The 22,246-nt window shown below is 41.6% G+C and overlaps 1 protein-coding gene across 1 annotated transcript in view; it reads right to left on the bottom strand.

Annotated features, from left to right (window-relative positions):
- The window catches only part of nxph1 (neurexophilin 1), a 33,871-nt gene extending 26,535 nt beyond the window's left edge, over positions 1 to 7,336 (bottom strand). Inside the window, exon 1 of the mRNA XM_084032132.1 lies at positions 6,901 to 7,336. Coding sequence (XP_083888258.1) covers positions 6,901 to 6,954 — 54 coding nt within the window. The 5' untranslated portion in view covers positions 6,955 to 7,336. The remainder of the gene's footprint in view (positions 1 to 6,900) is intronic.
- Positions 7,337 to 22,246: the final 14,910 nt, after the last annotated feature.

Here is a 22,246-nt window from a genome sequence, read left to right as displayed (position 1 = left end):
ATCCATACTTTGATGTATATAATGTGTTATGTATGCCAGCTGCATCTCGAATCTGTGAAGCTTGGAAATATGAATACATTCAAATGAAGTGGTTATTATATTAAAGGGTTCCAATGTGTACTGGAGGAAAAATGAATGCGTCTCTGTGGAACGTTCTTGATGAACTCTTTCTTTTGATCAGATAGAAAAAGTGAAACTACTTGATTCTTGATGAGAGCATAATAGGTGTGAAGTATGATGAAATATAATGCTGCAGGGCAACGCATCACACAAAAACACAGACAAAACGATGTTCCATTTCCTCCCTGTTAAAGTGATCTTGTTGTTTGTTTTTATCCCGTATTGATATCTATTACAATCCCATACACATAAATAAAGGACATAGTTGGGTTTGGTAAAAATAAACTTTGTGATTTGGTTTAAAATGACTATAAAATGGATACAAACAGACAGTTTGACCAAATTAAATAAATGATATGTGAGGGGGTTTTTTTTTTGGTAGATAACATCGGGGTGGTGGACAGGTCACAATGACAGGACTTTCACCCAGGAGACTGCTGTCCGTGTCCCATTACAATCAAGTAGTTTTGTTGCCGAAATATATACAAGTTTTGGTGCATTTTTGTTTTGTTCCAATTTTGTGGTGATTTTAAGCGAAGCCGGGATGTTGTGTTGCTTAAACCTAACTATGACGTTTCCATGGCGACATCATTGAGGGTGTAGTTTGGTTGGATGAGTTATAGAGAGAGGCACAACCTGCATATGTTAAGGTTCTGAGTACCTTCATGGTAGATTAATGAAATGGAGCTCTCATGTAGATTTATACGTAAACTATAGATCAAAGTTCCCATCTCCACTATCTAATAAAGACTTTATGCATGTATGTCAGTGGAAGCACATGTGTGACACTGGACTTTTTCAATCGGGGGGGTGACGGGACGGACGCGTTGTAAAGAGAATCTGCCAAAATGTCACAGACACACACACACACACACACACACACACACACACAGAGGAGTGTGAGAAAAGCTGTGGAGCAGATTTGATGGAGCATCATTGGAGAGGAATCAGTGAAGTGGAGCCAGACTCTGGCACACACACACACACACACACTGTTAGATAATAGTACTGATTATTTGGCCTGTACAGCTCATGATCAACACAAAAGGAAAATATCAAAATAAGTATCTTGAATTGTTGTTTTTATTTGTGAATTTTTATTTCAATTCAAATAAAATCCATACGACTGAAGGGAGATTTCTGGGTCAGACTCTGAGAATAAAACAGCTTTATAAATATGACTGATTGTAGAATTCATACATAAATATGGAAGACACTATAGGTGAATAGTGTAAAATATTTATCTAATGATATCACCACGTTCATCACTGACATCAATTATTTTTGTATTGTTTTTCAGAAAATGCATGTTAAAATATGCAAATTTCTTATCTAGTGGCACCTTTAGTGAATCTACAGCTGCAGATACACAAAGAAGAGAAATAAACACAGAAATGTATATTTTCTGAAAGAAGACAAACAACATTAATAAGCGCAGCTCGGAACAGTGCAGCTATTGTTTTATATTTGTTGACTTTAAATGTTCATAAAACAGGATACGTCATGAAAAAGAACGCAGCTGCCCAGAAAATCTGACCGAGTGCCATCAAACATGGACTTCATCATGTCATGTGAATGCAGACATCACTTCAGGAGGAGGACCTGGACTCAAAGGAGGACCTGGACTCAAAGGAGGACCTGGACTTAAAGGAGGACCTGGACTCAAAGGAGGACCTGGACTTAAAGGAGGACCTGCTGATGTAAAGCAGGGTGGACGTGTTATCTAGTCGCTACAGAGACACTTCTCCCTGCCTCTCTCTCTCGCTGATTCAAAGTGCTGCTATCAAGGTGCAACACTCTTCTCCGTAACCGGATTGCTCTATGTGGAGGGGGGTGATGGGGGGGGGGGGGGGGGGGGGGTTCCCTCAGGATCAAACCCGGGTCGTGAGCTGGGCTGGATTTTCTGAGAACAACGCCCTTCAACGATCAGCTTCCAGCTTTGACCTCTGAACTGTGAACGCGATTGAAAATGTGGAGCAGCGCGTGGAGGAGAGAATAGAGGCTGTGGTCATTAATCACAGACGCCTCACACACACACACACACACACACACACCACACACACACACACACACACTGATGACATTCAGGCTGCAAAGTCAGACAGGGTGGTTGTTCTGGGAATATTTGAGGATATTCCTCTCCAATTAAACACCATGAAAGATCCACACCTGAGGCAGATGCCCCTCAGTCAACCCCCCTCCAGTCCAAACAGTCATCCCCACACTGATGCATGCAGGGAAGAAAAATAACCAAGAGCCCAAAGTGCCCATTCCAGACGCCGCAGTCGGTGCTATTATCATTGACTTTATGGCCAAACACCAAGGTCAAGTGTTGTTTGGGCTGTTTGTGGGAGCGTGCGGCCGCCTGGGGAGGCTGAACTCAGATCAGACAGCCGGGATCACAGAGGTCACAGTTCACGCGGTATAAAGCACTGCAACAAAGCCGAGTCACCTTGACGTGCCAATTCCAAAGTTGCACACCATCAATCTTCCCGCCGAGACTCAGCTGCACTTTGATTGGAGGTCAAAGGTGGTCTTCGCCCAGAAAGCTCACTTTCAATTACACTTCGATTTTTTGACATAATTCCATATTTTTTGAAAGTCTTATTTTTTTATCTAAATTGTGGTATTTACTTTTTTTTAGAATCCTGGCTGTGAATAAAAAGAGAGGAAGACAACAAAACCTTCCTAAACTGAAAGGAGACAGATAACTACTGGAACAATTAGTAGATTAATTAATTTGTCATTCAACAGAAAATTAATTGGGAAATACTTACTATACTAGACAGTCGATTAAAACATCCAGTCATATTTCAGACAAAAATTACAAACATTGTGTTGTTTTATCTCCCACTCTCCTCATTTTCATGTTGTTTATGAGATGAATATCTTCGGGGTTTACAAGGCTGATAAAGCAACTCTGTGAAAATTGTAATGACAATTTTTCCCCATAATTTTATAGACAGAATGATTTATAAATTAATTAAAAAAATAAAAATGTTAATTAGTTGCAGTCCTAACTAAATCGACTGGATGACGATATCAATGTTTGAGATTTGAACAAAATCTGATGGTATTTCAGCCGAGTCTTTTCTGTTTTCAAACAAAATGCTTGACATAAAGGAGTGTGTTTATTATGGATCCTTTAAATTTGGTTATTAGTGTAAAACGTAACTCTGGTCTCTCATCTCTAATTCTCATAATATACATTCCCACCACATTAAATGTATTTAATCTTCAATAATGATGAAACCTACTAAAGATCTCTGAATCCTGGGACCTCCTTAGGAAAAATTGACGTGTAAAAACCCTGTGGAGTCCCTCGAGCATCGCCACTGTGAGAATCCTCTAGATACATGAAAGCATTTGCCGCAGCTTGCAGCCGCTTGTCACCGCCGTGAGAGGAGGCGGAGTCACTGGTGACCACGACAGAGATGGGGAACTGAGCTGAGCTGAGGCCACTGAGAAGGCGGCGGCGGGGGAATTGCAGTGTTGTTCTCCGAGCCTGAACTCGCAGCCCTTTTGTACTCGGCTCTCCAGCAGCCGGGCTTGAGTAGCTCCAAAGTGACGCCTCCACGCTGCTTTAAAAGCTAAGTAGCACAAGGGTTGAACAAGGAACTGAGAGAAATGTTCACTTAGTCGACATCTGGGCTGGAAAAAAAAAACACACTCTCAACACCACACTCCACGGCTGCCACTTGATGGCCACACAATGCACTTGTTCTAGTATCTGTGTGTGTGTGTGTGTGTGTGTGTGTGTGTGTGTGTGTGTGTGTGTGTGTGTGTGTGTGTGTGTGTGTGTGTGTGTGTGTGTGTTCAGTCGCCCAGCATGTGGGCATTTTCACGAATGCCTTTGCTATATAATTGAATTAATACCGGCCTGCTCTTGATTTCAGCTTCAAAGAGCTCACTGAAACATATTGCATGTTTATTATTATGAGCTCATTTGGAGGCCTGAAGTGGGGGTGTGGTGAGGCGGGGGTCCTGGTGGGTGGAGGTGGGGTGGGTGGGGGTGAGAGGGGTTCACACTGTGTGAGCTGTGCTGTGGTGATCTCAGTGGGACTTTGGAAGCTCCCCGCCGTGCAGACTGCTTGACACTGCAGGCCCCATTTGCACTGTTTGATAATAACGCTTTAATGTGACTGCTATGGCTGTCGCCAGTGGTCCACTGCATCTGTTACTCCCAGGGGAGGGGTGAGGGGGAGAGGTGGGGGGGGTGACTTTAAGTCACAATACTGCACTGAGGCCCAGAGAGAACCACATCTGCCAACTTAAGAGAAAAAAAAGCTGTCAGCTGTGTCAACACGCTGGAATCCTTAAATCCTTCTATTAGAGCAACATCATGAGGGAAACTCACACCACAATTAGGCCACTGTTAAATATATATAACCTAAGAGAGACACACATTTAAATGAAAGCATTATTTATATCAATGACATAAGACAAAAAAAAAGCCAAATCATATAACATGAACTCCACAATTAATAAATCTGCTTCCTCGACCTCTTTAATATTAAACAAACGCCATCCAATTAAAACATACTGAGAACTTATTATGGAATAGAAAAATGACGAGAAACAACCATTTTAAAATTATATTCAATTTAAAATGACGTTAATTACGAATTGAAGCGTTATGAAACGATATGATCCATAAGACAATAAGCCGAATTGAACACGAAACCTTTACACTTCCCTTCCGCGTAAACTGCTCTGGTTTAAACGCAGAAGATCAATTAAAATGAAGTATGAAGAAATATGATGATAATCCCAGATGGAATTCTGCTGCCCAGGAATAATAGTCGATGTTGTAATTAAAGAGTGGACCCGGGTGATCGCCCCGCTCCCGGTTCATACCGGGTTGCTGTCTACCTGCGCCGCGCTGTTATCGGGGTCAAGGCGCGGCGCTCAGACAAGAGGCTTACCGGAGACAAGAGCCGTTAACACGGAATAAAACCATCAAAGTTCAGCTCTAATCCCCGCCGTGTGGATAAAGCTGACTGTTAACGGGCTGCACAATAAGCTCGGTTTACTCTAGGCGGGGTGGCTTTGTGTGTGTGTGTGTGTGTGTGTGTGTGTGTGTGTGTGTGTGTGTGTGTGTGTGTGTGTGTGTGTGTGTGTGTGTGTGTTTTCTCCAGCTACTCAATTCAACTCAGACAACACGGTGAACGGGATTTATTAGAGAAGCCGAGTGGATTTCATCGCTGCTGCGCTGCATTAAAATAAAAAAGAAATCTCCCACAGCTTTTTCCCCTCGTCGGTGAGAATTGTGCATTAAATGAAAGCTTGTGTTTGATGTCTACAAATGGCTTCAAGCTTGAGAATTCAATTCAGGAAAAGAAAAGTTGCTCATGAGGAATAGAGGAAGAGGAGTGGACCAACATCTGGCGCGAAAATGTGGAAAGCAGACAATGTCAAACTTTACACGTTGCTTTTGTGTTTTTAAGTCCAAATAAAATGTATTTTATTTTATAAATACACACATTATATTTACATATTTAATTATTATTATTATTAGGCCTGGTTTTATTCAGTGTGGCTCCATAGAACATATTGTTTTTGGGTTATTTTTCTGTATATTTCTAGGAAACGTGTTTCAGCACCTCGGAGAGCTCCACGTCCAGCTACCTGTTTCTCTATAAATGAAGAATTCACACACATTTACCCTCCAAACACACACCGGCTGCAAAGGGGCTTCACACATTTATAATTATTATATGATATTAATTAAATGCCATGGGAACATACTCCTAAATCTGGCATTTATATTTATATAAAGAGACATTTGGATTTTAAATCACCTGTTGGCTGGAGGCTGAAATCCACCAGGTGAGATTTTTTTACTTCATCAATTAGAGATAAAATATTAGAATATTTAACTTACTCAACATAACATTTAAATGAGCTTGATTCTTGCGCGAGGGTGTCTAATTAGAGAAGAGCCGGATTCAGACTTCCTATCAGTTACCTCTCTTTTCTTCTTCGATCTGTTTTATCGGAAAGAGAGAGCAAAAAGTCATCTTATATTTTTTTTTATTGTCATAAAAACAGAATTGCCAGTGAAATAAAGCAGAGTAGGCAAAGTGTGTCACTATAAGAAACAGTGTCCTGATATATTTCTGACTGAGACTAAATGAAGCTGATCCTTACATTTCGGTTGAATCTCATCGCAGGTTGTTGCTGTTTTAATAAAACAACAGAAAGAAAGCGTTGTGTTTCCTTTACAACCTGCCTGGTAAAATATCACCAAACAAAGCTGGACCAGTCTGTCGGCTGCCAGTCTGAGCGCTGAGCAATGTGTACTTTTCATTTGCGATGGCGCCCCCGTGAGACGGTTTCACTTCTCATGTCGTTTCGCTCTTTTAGGCACCAGACTTCTTAAGAATCCAAACAACAAACACCTTGAAATATCTTCAAAAATATTTCATCTCCTCCATCACAATTTTTCCCCGCGTGAAAAAAAAAGCCCGATTTCCTCGCTGACAAACAGCCTTTTACGCACAGCCGTACCGCGCACATGGGACCCGTGCCAACGCAGCTGAGTGCAACTTTCACGGTCAGACACTTCTATATGTATCACAAATACAGTGTTGGGATGAAGTCTGACTCACATTTGTCTGAACACACGGTGAAATAACCCAACAGTAACCGCGCTGTGAAGGCGTTTGCAAACGTGCACGTTTACCGTGACATCATAGCGGCACAATGACAACACTGATGGCTTTTAAACTGTCTTTAGTGGAGAAAAGTTGAGCTGGAGGCATTAAGGCTGAGACTCACCAGGAGAAGTGCAGCCGTCAGGAGGAACACGGCGCACCAACGCGTCACCTGCATCCTCCCGGAGCTCAAAGTTCCACTAATTTCCTTCGGCTGTTAGTCGCGGCTTTGCGGACCATAAATCCACCTGTTTCCCGCCTCACAGCACGGCCAAGCCCCTCAGCAGCCCGGGCAAGAAGGAGAGAACGCACCCCATGACCGCAGAACGAGAGGTGAGAGGTGGAGGGAGCAGGGACGGCGAGGAGGCTGCTGCTGCTGCTGCTGCTGCTGCTGCTGTGGTGGTGGAGGAGGTGGAGGAGGTGGTGGTGGCGGAGTTGGGGGGGCGACAAACAGCGGTTAGTTGAGAGTTAATCCAGGTAGAGAGAGCGGCAGGGTCATAGCTGTCTGTGAGCAGGTTCACGTCCTGATTGTCTGATAGCTGGTGCGCGCAAAGCTCGGGTGTGCGCTCCGATGTGAAGAGAACGGCGGGGCTTTCCGCTTTATAACACGCGCTCACAACACAGGCTGGGAGACGGTCGGTGTAGGGGGGAGGGACGAGATGGAGGGGGGGGGGGGACGAATAAAACGAGGAGAGATTGGTCCAAGACACAGCGAGGGTGAAGCAGGCGAAGTTTCTCTCTCTCGCTCTCTCTCTCTCTCTCTCTCTCTCTCTCTCTCTCTCTCTCTCTCTCTCTCTCTCTCTCTCTCTCTCTCACACACACACACACACACACACACAAACACACACACACACAAACACACACAAACAGACGCTCGTGAGGAAAACAGCGTTTCACCTTGGCCGCGGGTTTGTGTGCCTGATGTAGATGAATGAGCTGCCATTCACAACCCTTCTGCCAATAACCCCAGGCAGACCCATCTTCCATCCAGACCCACACGGAGAGCCTCGGACCGGGATGAATGCAGCACAACAGCTGTTGTTCATGATGTACATCCTGTATATGAACACCCAGCATCACTGTCAGGACCTCTATTGTTGCTTATAATACTATTATAACATCCCCAAGATCTGCTGAGCACCCAATGCCTTGAGTATTGAGGTCAGCTGCAAACATCTCCATCTTATCAAGTCATATAGACGCTCAGGAGAACTACAGTTTCTTAAAACAAGAGGAAAAACTGCATGCAGCCAACAGGAAGGATATTTTGAGTTCTTCCCAAAAGACACTGTTTTCTAGAAAGTAGTGAATGAAACAGGAAACCATCCAAACAATACAAAAACAAACATTCTGGTAATCCATTTTCTAACTCTGATAGAAATAGTTTTCCCTCCCGTGATTATGATTTGGCAGGATCATCTTTTCTAAAGTTTTTTGGGTCGGTTTCATTGGAGAAAACAGGAGGGGAAAACAAAGTTTTGCCAGTTTGTTTGTCAGGATAATATCGGCAACATGATGAATGTAATGCATCACTTGCTCGTGTTCTAAATATGACTAAAAACCCACCTGGAAGGAAACATAAAGGCTTTTCTCCTATTTAGAGAATGAGGTAAACTTCAGCCCCTTGTGGCCGAAATGAGTATTACAACACAAACACTGAGGGGAAAAAAAGATCCTGACCCCAAAACAATTAATAATAATCATTTCTATAATTCACTGACCAAACAATTTCAACTTTCAAAGTTACTGAAAAATGATCCTGGCTAAACTTGTATGTTTTCCACATTAAAAAATCAAACTTTTCATGGCTGGCATTTCTCTTATAACCGTGTATTTATGCTAATTAATTACTTTGTAATTTAGTAGCTTGCAACGTCAGAGTCCACCATTCGTAGTGTAGTTTCATTACATTTTCATCTACATTTCATTAAATTCAGGTTTGTTTGTTACAAAAAAAATCGACTTCTTTGTATTTTTAATATAAAAATCTTCCTGGAAAACAAAATATGACGTGTGCTTAGATCAGCGAGTAACGGCCAATAACATAATGACATCCATCCATCACCTGAGCTGTGACTTCCATAAAGAAGTGTGTGTGTGTGTGTGTGTGTGTGTGTGTGTGTGTGTGTGTGTGTGTGTGTGTGTGTGTGTGTGTGTGTGTGTGTGTGTGTGTGTGTGTGCGTGTGTAGCAGAGGCAACACAAGGTGACTGAAGCCTGCTGAGTGTGTGTTTCTGGGTTGGGGGTTAGATAGATAGGATCCTTGTTGTGGAGGAACAGAAGGGGCGGGGAGCTGAGCAGAACAGAAAAGACAGGAGAGGCTGTGCTTTAATAAATCCCAGCAGTCTCATTGCTACAACATTGCAGTGGTCAAGCATTGTCGCCATAACTCAGCCGCCAGGGCTGATGGGATGCTGCTCTGAACGGCCCAGATAGCCTTCACAGGCCCAGCATGGCATGCAGTGGATAAATCACCAGAGGCTGGCTGACTTCCATTGTGGCTGTAATGAAGCACAAGCCGGTGGTGAAACTAAAGGGCCTGAAATTCAAGATTAACTCAATATTCCCTCCTTGATGATTAAGATTTTACCCAAACTTGTGAGATTCCAGGATAAGGCCGTTTCCAAAACCGCCTAATCACATCCAGGTCAGATACCTGGATGTGATTAGTCTGGAATCAGGCTCATAATTCACAGCACCCAAGATAATTCATGTATAGATATTGGTAATAACTCGTATCCCAATGGTTCCTCCAAAAACCTTCATCAGAGTGATAGACAAATAACACAATGGCACAACAATCCAACGCATAGTGGCTCTTCAGCGTTCTCACACTGTTCTGAACATGTGAAGAAAGTTACCATTAGATAATACTTAATTTGCATATTTAAACATACATTTTCAGAAAAGAATACAAAAACATTTCTATAAGTAAAAAACCAACTAAGTTTCATACTTGTATCTGTTAGTAATCTCTTTTTATTTTGAATAGTGTCATCAAAATGAATTACATTCAACAAAACATATCTTTAAAGGCTGTTTTTATCTACATTTCTTAGATTCTGATCCAGAAATCTCCACTTCAGTAGCTCTTACATCCACCAAACCCTCCAGTTTCATTATATTCATAATAGATAGTGAAGGATTTAACACACCGATTGGTTCATATATCATTCATTACCTGATTTACACAACGTTTAGGACTAAAAACATGGCATTGACTTTGTACGTCATGGCACAGAAAGGGTGTGTTTTGTGTAAACACACCTTTAGGTTCAGGAATGCTAATGTTAAAGTGTTGGCTTACGTAGTTCACTTTACTTCCTTTTATTGGACATAAAGGTTGAGGTGTGTTTTCATCCAATATGAAGGTAATTCCAAAGGCTTTCACTCATCAGGTTAACCTGCAAAAGTTAGCAGAACGCTGCAAATTCATGATGAACGTCGCCTCAACGAAAACAACCCAACAGCATCGGCCTCTGCGTACGCCGAGGATGGAGACGCCTTCCGGCGGCCCGGCCTTGCTAATGTCAGAACGTGTGTAATAAAAGGCTGGTTGAAAATGCAGAAGCTATTCGGTGCTTTGACTAATGCTTGGGAATGGGCTCCCAGTCACTAACACAGACAGTCGGCGAGGAAATATGAGTCTCATTGCATTTCAAGGGCACCATAGAGCATCGGTGAAGCACAGAGAGTTAGAACTGAGCCACTGAGTTGTGTCAGTGTCACAGAATGAGAACCATTCACAAGAGTGATGTGAGCGGCTGCCAAACGGCGCCTCGCATCGCCCACAAAGAGGCGAGAAAGGGAACATTTCTTACTTCTCAATCAAACACCTGCTCTCCTTTCAGAAGCGTCTCGCATTGATCGGGTGTAATCAGGAGGTCAAGTCGCTAATTTTGCAAGCTCACCTCTCGGTGCCCATTCAGCGCCGGGGGGAAGAAAATTACAGGGTAGCCTTTTTCCTAATAGCTTACCATTGCGCTGTAAAGAGGAGGGGCAAGAGATAAAGACGAGAGAGAGGAAGAGGATGATTGCCCAGCTGAGTGACGCTGGCGTGCGGCTGCATGAATATGTTGGGCTGGCTCTGTTCCATCGACGATTGTGAGGGCAGATGTTGCCGCGGGCCCTCAGGCGTGGCCGTGACGCGGTGGCAGCAGGTTTCGCCGTGGCTTCTGCCCAACCAGCTGCCATCTGAAGTGTCACTCCACGCGAGGGAGAGGAGTCAAACTGGGCTTGACCAGAAGGGCCGAGGGCGTGCTTACACGCCATGTGTGGCGACGACAGGAAGGAGGAAAAAAAAGGCCCGGCGGTCCGCAGTCATGGTCGCCAGCTTTTCGGGGAGGATGTGGAGGGTTGGGCCGGCTGAGGTGGAGCTGACAGAGACAAATGGCTGAGGAGAGCGTTGGTCACAGGATGCAGCTGCTGCACATCAATTGCTTCCTCATCACAATTAGAATGACTGCCGGCTTCGGCGTCGAGGACCGGGGACGGAAACTCCAGCTTCCATTTGGCTTATTGAAGGGTGCGAATGCAAGAAAGACAGCCAGAGATCTGATGCTTCTTCTTTTTTTTTTTTTTTTTGGTGAAAACTTTCAGAACTTCACTTAGTAGGAGTTGGATGCCTTCTGTCTTTATGCTGCTATAAACCATACGGGGGTCTGCAATAAAATGATTCTTGAACAAAGAGAAAGGGAGATAGAGGGAAAGGATAAATCTGGTTTATTACGACTTGGGTCTTGTGTTTTTGTACCTTTGGCCATTGTTTCTATTGGACAAGATAACATTGTACTCACTAGTTTATTGCTGAGATTTGGTAATGTGATGACATTGCTACCCAGCATCCCTCAGGGCTTCATTCATATCAGATGATTCGGCTTCTCGAGATTAACGTCCAATGTCGATTTTAAGTATACAAGTGTCCTGTATGCAGTGGTAGAACTAAGTACATTTACAAGTACTGTACTTCAGGTTAGAAACACAGGACTTTCACCCAGGAGACGGCTGTTTGTGTCCTGGTTGAACCAAGCAGTTTTGCTGTGTTTTGGTTTGGTTTTAATTGTGTCGTCATTTTAAGATAAACGACCAAACTTAAACACTTGAGTGCAATTTAGTTGTATGGGAGCTTCATTTTGTGGGAGTCATTGATGTTGATTTGACAACATCAGAGACGGCACCGATCCGTCCACATTTAAACACAAGAGTTTGAATGCAGGACTTTCACTTGTAAGAGAGGATTTTTAGGGTGTCCAACTTAGGAGACCAGAGTAGTGGATATTGTACTTCACTTAAAGTCAAATTAAGTTTTCATTGAATCTAAGCCGTGTTTTTATTATTATATATATATAACCTACTGTACATAGTTAGGTTGAGGCAACATAACTACTTTAGCTGAAAATGACTAAGAAATTGAAAGAAAACCAAAATGCAAAAAAGCTACTTGGCTCACACAGATGGGTCTCCTGGGTGAAAGTCCTGTGTTTATGGACACGCCCACCACCCCGACGTCCAATTACAAATTGTTTGAGATACGCTAGAAACGCTTGAAACGCAGTTTTGCTGTATGGGAAGGTAATTTTAATGAAGACCAGGCAGCATTAAAACATCATAGAAAGGCATCATTTGGGGAATTGATCAAGGAAATCAAAACTTTGCAGAAAACAGACTTCTTTTAAGTATAATTGTGGCGCATTCTTTTAAAAGTAGGGAGCGAGGAGACTGGAACGCAACAAAGGTCCGACTTGAAGGATGTTGTATTCGCAGTGTGTGGTACACGTGTTAACACCCCGGACAGCTTGACTTCTTTGTATACATTTAGCATGAAAATCCATCTGAACACGCACAAACAAGGGCAAAAAACAAAGGCATCCTCCCTGCTGTAACTCTGTAGATTCACTTTTTTCCCCCAAATTAAATTCTGCTTTCAGGCATGGATCCTTTCCCAGACGCAAATCTGAGAACTTAAAAGTGAAATAAAAACTCTGGACTGAACAACATCACATCCTTTGCTTCTCTTTTTCCTCCCGTTTTCTTTTGCTGTAGATCATCAAAGCCCAGCTTGCTGGTTGCTTAACAGTGTGCTGTGTGCCGTTTACTGATGTTACATTATAGGGTTTGGGAGTTCAGAAGGTGCTTTCTCACCACCACCATCTAAAGGGCTGTTGTTGTCGTCGGCAACCAGTGATGTAAAGACAGACAACATCAATGATATTTAATCAAACATGTCCACGCGTTTCCTCTCTCACACATATTTGCAGCCTTTTCTGAAAGCCTTTTTTTTATAGAGCAGACCACCACTTTCCTTGATTGAGGCAGTGCTTTATCCTATCAGGAGGAGATTATCAGTTAACGGACACATCTTTTATCTTTTGGGCTCCGGGGAACAGAACTTAGAAACAAAGAATGCTGCGTAGATGATCTTAAGAGTTTGACCCGGTATCCTTAATCTAATTTTTTCGCCAGATCTTGATGTCTCCGAGGTCGCCGCAAAGTCACCCGTTTGAAGTGGGTTTAACAACATGACTTAATTGATTAGGGCAGCCTTTTTCTTGGCAGAGGGAATTTAATTGGAAGACAGAGACATGATTAAGTGAAGTGCTGATTAAATGAGAGGACCAAAACCATGTAGCCTGTCTGTTTTACTTCCCAACATCCGATCATAATCTAGGGCTCTGGTGATAAAGGCAATTACATTGCTTAAACAAGCAGAGGACTACATCTTAACCAGTGGAGGAATAGAATAATTAGATCTAATTGTTTATGTACAGGACTGCATTAGGACAGGATCAGTGCCTTCAGGGTCCAGCGTTGCCCAAAAACAGTGCAGTAAAACAAAAACAAAAAGAATGATGTCTTTCATTCCTCATGACGGAGGTTCATCTGCACTGATTTATGATTTCTCAGCGAAGAACTCTTTTGGTTGGAGGTGGTTGGTGACTAAAGCTGCCTCCATATATACAACACCGGGCTGCAGATCAGCTGATAGCAAATATCGTCTACAATAGCCGAGTTATAACCAGTAGAGGGCAGTCACTATGTATATTTATATAGATAGAATATGTAGTATTCAAATACTTTGATGTGGACGTGAATCAATCAACAGATACTTTGGTGTTCAGTTGAAAAGACAGTGGTTTGGAGGTTTAGTTTCCCTTTAAAAATAACTCATTTAGTCATTTATGTTGTGGTTTCTTTGTTTCCTTGTTTTGACAAATGTACTTATTGTAAGTCTCTTTGGACAAAATGATGCTAAATGACCTAAATGTAAATGTAAATGTGTAATTTTTGTATAATTCTCTTACTTATCTCACAATAGAGATACAAATGAAACAAAACGACCCGAATGTATTTTTTAAGGTTTTACCTCATTGCATGTATGAAGTCATCAGCAGACCGAAATCCTGGCTGCGTCCAGCTGAGAAGTCTGCACGCCTTTAGCTGTCTTCCACCGCCCTTTGGTGGAATTATGGTGGCATTACAACACAGTGGTTTCCTGTTAATAACAGCTTTGCCGTGTAATTCCCTGTGTTACCACTAGAGAGCAACATAACTCTGGAATGTGTCAGCTGTCAGAGGTCCTCACCACAGAGAAACAATCATTGTCACACCTCCATCATTTCAGTTCCCTTGCTTATATTTTTCAAATATGAGAACAAACTTGTCTCAAGTTCTACAGGATTAATACAGGATCAGGTTCATATAAACATGTGCTTCAGTCTGATGAGTGGCCGTTTTGTGGTGAAGCAGTAACTTACATAAATGGTCTGTGTAGATCATACACACAGATGAGTGTACATTTAACACTGATTGAAGGCTTTCACACCTTCATGTCCTGTTGGTGTTCTCAGCAGCCGCCGTAACTACGAGCAACCAACCCGAGAGTCCTCATTTAAAGGTTGTATCAGCGATTCTGGTTGCCCTCACTTGCATTGCGAGATCCAAAACAAACAAAGCCAGCTAGCCCCTCCCTCCCGTGTTTTGAAAATGATCATGGACGTCAGCTGACCTCCTTTAGCTACCACTTGCATGAGCGCGAAACACCACAACACCCACCCCTTGGCTGTGATTGGTTGGAACACTGTTTATTTTGCTTTTGAGGTGTTGGTAGTACCATTTGTTTTTGTGTGCGATCTCGGAGCCTAGGCTGCCTAGAGAGACGCGTTTTTTTGACGGCAGCTAGCGGATCGTGAGGTAAAAACAGATGAATGTGATCATTTATGTTTCGGCCCAGAATCGCTGATACAACCTTTAACACGGTCACTCGTTAAACCACAACACCTATGGCCACAAGCTATTAAACATGTTCACTGGGCTGATCATTTCTATAGGCCCTTTTCACAGCAGCTATGCACTTCAGGGTGAACACATTCATTTGAACAAATCAAATGAAACATAAATGTGGAAAACACTATAACAAATGCTCATATTCATGTTCAACAAGAGTCAATATTACATGTCCAATTAGGAGGAAATGGAAAAAAATAAACAATAGAAATAAGAAATATGAATATATCTGACTTTCTCCATACCTCAAACAATTAACCAACTTATAATGTATCATATTAACGTTTAGCCTTAGACTAGATTCCTTTAGTTATAATTCTAACCTTGGAAATGAAGAAATCTCACACCAGTTTAAAAAGATAGCTCTATAATTAAGTACAAAGGGTCAATATAACAGATACAGTCACATTATTGGTATTGCTTCTTCCTAATAATATCCGATTTTTTTTTTTTTTTAAGTAATTTCTGTTAAGGTTTCAAAACTTCAAGAGAAACATCTAAATTGTCTCTTTTCCAGCCAGTTGCACTTGTCTTCCTTATGTCTCCTTCTGTTATCCTTTATGTGATCACAAAGAAGCTGCATCTCTCTCTCTCTCTCTCTCTCTCTCTCTCTCTCTCTCTCTCTCTCTCTCTCTCTCTCTCTCCCATACTCTTCATTTGACTCTCTGCTCTCTGTTCTTAGAACGTCTGTCTGTTAGAAGGTTCTGCTGCCTCTGGAGGCTTTAATATTTAGGCTGAAATCTTTACTCCAAGACAAAACATGAGCAACACTTAAAACTGGGATATTTTCCTACAAAGTGAATTATTCTGCATAATGGGATGTCAGTGGAGACGGTAAGACGGCAGCATCCGAGTGTCCTGTTTAAAACACTGAACCTGAACCTCACTGATAGCAGTTTTAAAGGAAATTGCAGGCCAGACACAAAAAAAAAAAAAGATGAATGTTTCTTTGCATTTCATACTCTGAGAAACAACGTCTTCACTGGAATGACAGATGTCAGATGCACTCCCAGACAGACAGACAGAAATTTGAATCAATCAATATCCTTGTCATTGAGTAAAGTCTACTTCAAGTTCACACGTTCTCGGAGGCGTCTGCTGCCGGCTGCTCATTTTGTCCGGGGGAACTCCGCTGACCCCTGAGCCGCTGCCAGGGATTGTCCTCATGCTAATCAGGAGGGGGAACCAATTCATCGTCGCACAATTCGATTAGACATCTGCATATTGAGCATCTGCACCCCATGAAAATCTGCCAATACCTACTCCCCCTCCCCCCACTCACCCCCACGCAGGGGTAGCGCCCCACGACCCCAGGGGCCGCCTGTCCCTGGTCCCCACCCGCCTCCGCCTGTCTCCCCCTCTTGTCCCCTCCTGACCCTGTCAGGCCCGGCTACAATACCTGACCCCGCCCCAGAGACGGGACGAGTGGAGTTCAAGGTAAACGTCCCTTTCTGGGGGTCCGTCTGCAGGCTGCCCTGTCCGGCCCTCGTCCAATAATCACATGCACCGCTCTTTTTTTCATGCTTTCTCACACACACACACACAGAAACGCACTGTTTTTTCATTACAAGACAGGACTTTGCCTTGAAAACGAAGGCTTTCTTTCCCCGGAGCTTCTCCATTGTAATCAAATGGGACCGTTGGCTCGTATTCAGACATCTCTGCCACTCAGACTTCCCTTCTCTTATTGATTCATCAGACTCTCTTTCAGTGTGGGGAAGAAAGAGAGAGAGCTCATGTCAAGAAGTTTAAAGCAACATGTGTTGAGCCTTGCCACACACAATGCAGTGTTGAGATGTGATGCGATGCTTGCAACCAAAAATCAACTTTCCTGTGAGAACTATTTAAACTTTCATTTTTGGTGACATTCACCATTTCAGCAAACCGTTTTGCTTCTAGCATTTGTCTTATCATCATATGATAATAATACTAGGTTCATCAAGCACTTTAACATTTCAAACATTAAATCCTGTCACATCACCACAACACACGTCTACAACACCAGACTTTAACCCTACAACACTTTAAACTACAACACCAGACTTTAAACTACAACACCAGACTTTAACCTACAACACCAGACTTTAACCCTACAACACTTTAAACTACAACACCAGACTTTAAACTACAACACCAGACTTTAACCTACAACACTTTAACCTACAACACCAGACTTTAACCTACAACACTTTAACCTACAACACCAGACTTTAACCTACAACACCAGACTTTAACCTACAACACCAGACTTTAAACTACAACACCAGACTTTAAACTACAACACTTTAACCTACAACACCAGACTTTAACCTACAACACTTTAACCTACAACACCAGACTTTAACCTACAACACCAGACTTTAAACTACAACACCAGACTTTAAACTACAACACCAGACTTTAAACTACAACACCAGACTTTAAACTACAACACCAGACTTTAACCTACAACACCAGACTTTAAACTACAACACTTTAACCTACAACACCAGACTTTAACCTACAACACTTTAACCTACAACACCAGACTTTAACCTACAACACCAGACTTTAAACTACAACACCAGACTTTAAACTACAACACCAGACTTTAAACTACAACACCAGACTTTAACCTACAACACCAGACTTTAAACTACAACACTTTAACCTACAACACCAGACTTTAACCTACAACACTTTAACCTACAACACCAGACTTTAACCTACAACACCAGACTTTAAACTACAACACCAGACTTTAAACTACAACACCAGACTTTAAACTACAACACCAGACTTTAAACTACAACACCAGACTTTAACCTACAACACCAGACTTTAAACTACAACACTTTAACCTACAACACCAGACTTTAACCTACAACACTTTAACCTACAACACCAGACTTTAACCTACAACACCAGACTTTAAACTACAACACCAGACTTTAAACTACAACACCAGACTTTAAACTACAACACCAGACTTTAACCTACAACACTTTAACCTACAACACCAGACTTTAGCCTACAACACTTTAACCTACAACACCAGACTTTAACCTACAACACCAGACTTTAAGCTACAACACCAGACTTTAAACTACAACACCAGACTTTAAACTACAACACCAGACTTTAACCTACAACACCAGTATGCTTTCACCAGTATTATTAATAAACATGCCCCTTTCCGCAAATTTCGAGTTAAAGGTCGAGACAATCCTTGGTTTTCTTCTCAGCTGTCTAGTCTACGACAAGAAAGGGATATTGCCTGGGCTAAGGCCAGAAAATCCAACTCTCATGCTGACTGGCTGATTGTCAGACAGCTGCGAAACCGCTTTACCTCTTTTGTCAAACAGGTTAAAGCTGAATACTACCTCTTAAAAACCACTAGCGACTTAAATGATCCTAAAAAATTCTGGAAAACCATCAAATCTTCTTTTGGAAATGTGGCCACAAACGACCTACCAACATGTATTGTAAAGGATTCATGTAGGCTGACTGATAAATTAGAAATTCTTAATTGCTTCAATGAACATTTTGTCTCCTCCGGTTCTCAATTTGAGTCTTTACATCCGGACTCTAATAATATGCAGAATACCTCTCCATCTCCACTCCCAAATAACGATTGTGTTCAATCTTTTATTATTGTTCCACTGGACGTAATTGAGGTCTATAGAGCCCTAAAACATTTGGACCCTGCTAAATCTGCAGGTCCTGATAAACTTGAGCCATTATTTTTTAAGTTGGCTGTAGATTTCATAGCAGAACCTCTTACCCATATTTTTAATCTGACATTTTCTAATTATGAGATTCCTAACATTTGGAAATCTGCCTATGTCCTGCCTTTGTTGAAAGGAGGTGATCCTACAGTTTTAAACAATTACAGGCCTATTTCTAAACTATGTGTTTTAGCCAAAGTCCTTGAAAAGTGTGTCAGTGACCAACTGAAAGACTTTTTAGACGTGAATAATATTTTATCCCAACACCAGTCAGGTTTTAGAAAACGACACAGCACAATTACTGCAACATTAAAAGTTGTTAATGATATAATTGAATCACTGGATTGTAAAAAGTATTGTGCTGCTGTTTTTATTGATCTTTCCAAGGCATTTGATACTGTAGACCATGTCACCTTGGTAGACAGGCTAGTCAAAATTGGTTTATCTAGGCAGGCTGTAGACTGGTTTTCGAATTATTTGTCAGTAAGAACGCAATGTGTCCAGTTTGCTGGGTCCTCGTCCTCCTCTCTCCCTGTATCAAAGGGCGTGTCCCAAGGCTCCATATTAGGGCCATTGTTGTTTTCTATTTATGTAAACAATCTTTGTGACTCAATAACCAATGCTGCCTGTCATTTTTATGCAGATGACACTATTATTTATTGTTCATCCCCATCAGTGGCAGACACTTTTCATTTCCTGCAGTCTGCTTTGGACGTTCTGCAGTCACAGCTGACAAAATTGAAATTGGTTTTAAATACTGATAAAACTAAATGAATGCTTTTTTCAAATGGAAAAGCTCTACCAAAAGTTTTGCCAAAGCTTTTAACTAGTCATGGGACCGAAATTGAAAGGGTAAATTCGTACAAATACCTGGGTTTCATTATTGATGAAAATTTGTCTTTTAAACTTCATATTGAAAAACTGGTCTCCAAATTAAAAATTAAATTAGGTTTCTTTTTTAGAAATAAATCATGCTTCTCATGGCAGGCCAGGAAACGTCTGTTCACTGCGACCTTTTTACCGTTGTTAGATTACGGTGACCTGCTGTTCATAAACGCCCCTGAGCAGTACCTCAAGAAATTGGATACCGTCTACCACTGTGCTCTGCGATTTTTAACTGGCTGTGGAAATCGTGTCCATCATTGTACCCTGTATGCCACTGCAAAATGTCCATCGCTATCTGTACGCAGACTCTCACATTGGTTGTTTTTTGTTTACAAGTGTCTTATTGGGCTGGTCCCTTCATATCTATGTGTTTACATGTCCACAAACAAATGTAGCTATGGTTTGCGTTCTAGGGATGTGTTACAGATGTTGGTACCCAGAGCTAGATCTGAGTTAGGGAAAAAGGCCTTTCAATATGCTGCGCCTTATGCCTGGAACACTGTGCAAAAGCAGCTGAAGCTGCCGGAGCTGGTCACCTTGGGAGAATTTAAAGGAATCCTGAAGGACAGAGAAGATAGTTCTCTTGGTCAATGCAATTGTTTGTAAAGCTATTTTCTGATAACGGCCGGGTTTTTTTCATTCATCTGTCACCAGTTTATTTATTTAATTTTTAACTGTACTCATTTCAATCTTCATATAGTCTTGTCCCTGATCTTGTATTGTACTTTACCTGACGTTGAATGTGGTGTATGAGAATTGTGGTTGATTGTTCTTATTATATCATGGTGCTGCCTTCTTGGCCAGGTCATTCTTGAAAAAGAGATTTTAATCTCAATGAATTTTACCTGGTTAAATAAAGGATATTGATTGATTGATTGACAACACTTTAACCTACAACACCAGACTTTAACCTACAACACCAGACTTTAACCTACAACACCAGACTTTAACCTACAACACCAGACTTTAAACTACAACACCAGACTTTAAACTACAACACCAAACTTTAACCTACAACACCAGACTTTAACCTACAACACCTGACTTTAAACTACAACACCAAACTTTAACCTACAACACCAGACTTTAACCTACAACACTTTAACACAACACCAGACTTTAACCTACACCTGACTTTAAACTACAACACCAGACTTTAACCTACAACACCAGACTTTAAACTACAACACCAGACTTTAACCTACAACACCAACTTTAACCTACAACGCCAGACTTTCACCTACAACGCCAGACTTTAACCTACAACACCAGACTTTAACCTACAACACCAGACTTTAAACTACAACACCTGACTTTAACCTACAACACCTGACTTTAAACTACAACACCAGACTTTAACCTACAACACCAGACTTTAACCTACAACACCAGACTTTAAACTACAACACCAGACTTTAACCTACAACACTTTAACCTACAACACTTTAAACTACAACACCTGACTTTAACCTACAACACCAGACTTTAACCTACAACACCAGACTTTAACCTACAACACCAGACTTTAAACTACAACACCAGACTTTAACCTACAACACTTTAACCTACAACACTTTAAACTACAACACCTGACTTTAACCTACAACACCAGACTTTAACCTACAACACCAGACTTTAAACTACAACACCAGACTTTAACCTACAACACCTGACTTTAAACTACAACACCTGACTTTAACCTACAACACCTGACTTTAAACTACAACACCTGACTTTAACCTACAACACCAGACTTTAACCTACAACACCTGACTTTAAACTACAACACCAGACTTTAAACTACAACACCTGACTTTAACCTACAACACCAGACTTTAAACTACAACACCTGACTTTAACCTACAACACCAGACTTTAAACTACAACACCTGACTTTAACCTACAACACCTGACTTTAAACTACAACACCAGACTTTAAACTACAACACCTGACTTTAACCTACAACACCAGACTTTAAACTACAACACCTGACTTTAACCTACAACACCAGACTTTAAACTACAACACCTGACTTTAACCTACAACACCTGACTTTAACCTACAACACCAGACTTTAAACTACAACACCTGACTTTAACCTACAACACCAGACTTTAACCTACAACACCTGACTTTAAACTACAACACCTGACTTTAAACTACAACACCTGACTTTAACCTACAACACCAGACTTTAAACTACAACACCTGACTTTAACCTACAACACCAGACTTTAAACTACAACACCTGACTTTAACCTACAACACCTGACTTTAACCTACAACACCAGACTTTAAACTACAACACCTGACTTTAACCTACAACACCAGACTTTAACCTACAACACCTGACTTTAAACTACAACACCTGACTTTAACCTACAACACCTGACTTTAACCTACAACACCTGACTTTAACCTACAACACCAGACTTTAAACTACAACACCTGACTTTAACCTACAACACCAGACTTTAACCTACAACACCTGACTTTAAACTACAACACCTGACTTTAACCTACAACACCTGACTTTAACCTACAACACCAGACTTTAACCTACAACACCAGACTTTAAACTACAACACCTGACTTT

Source organism: Eutrigla gurnardus (genome assembly GCF_963514095.1).
Source record: "Eutrigla gurnardus genome assembly, chromosome: 17".
Lineage (NCBI taxonomy): Eukaryota > Metazoa > Chordata > Actinopteri > Perciformes > Triglidae > Eutrigla > Eutrigla gurnardus.
This window is presented reverse-complemented; position numbering and strand designations above follow the sequence as displayed.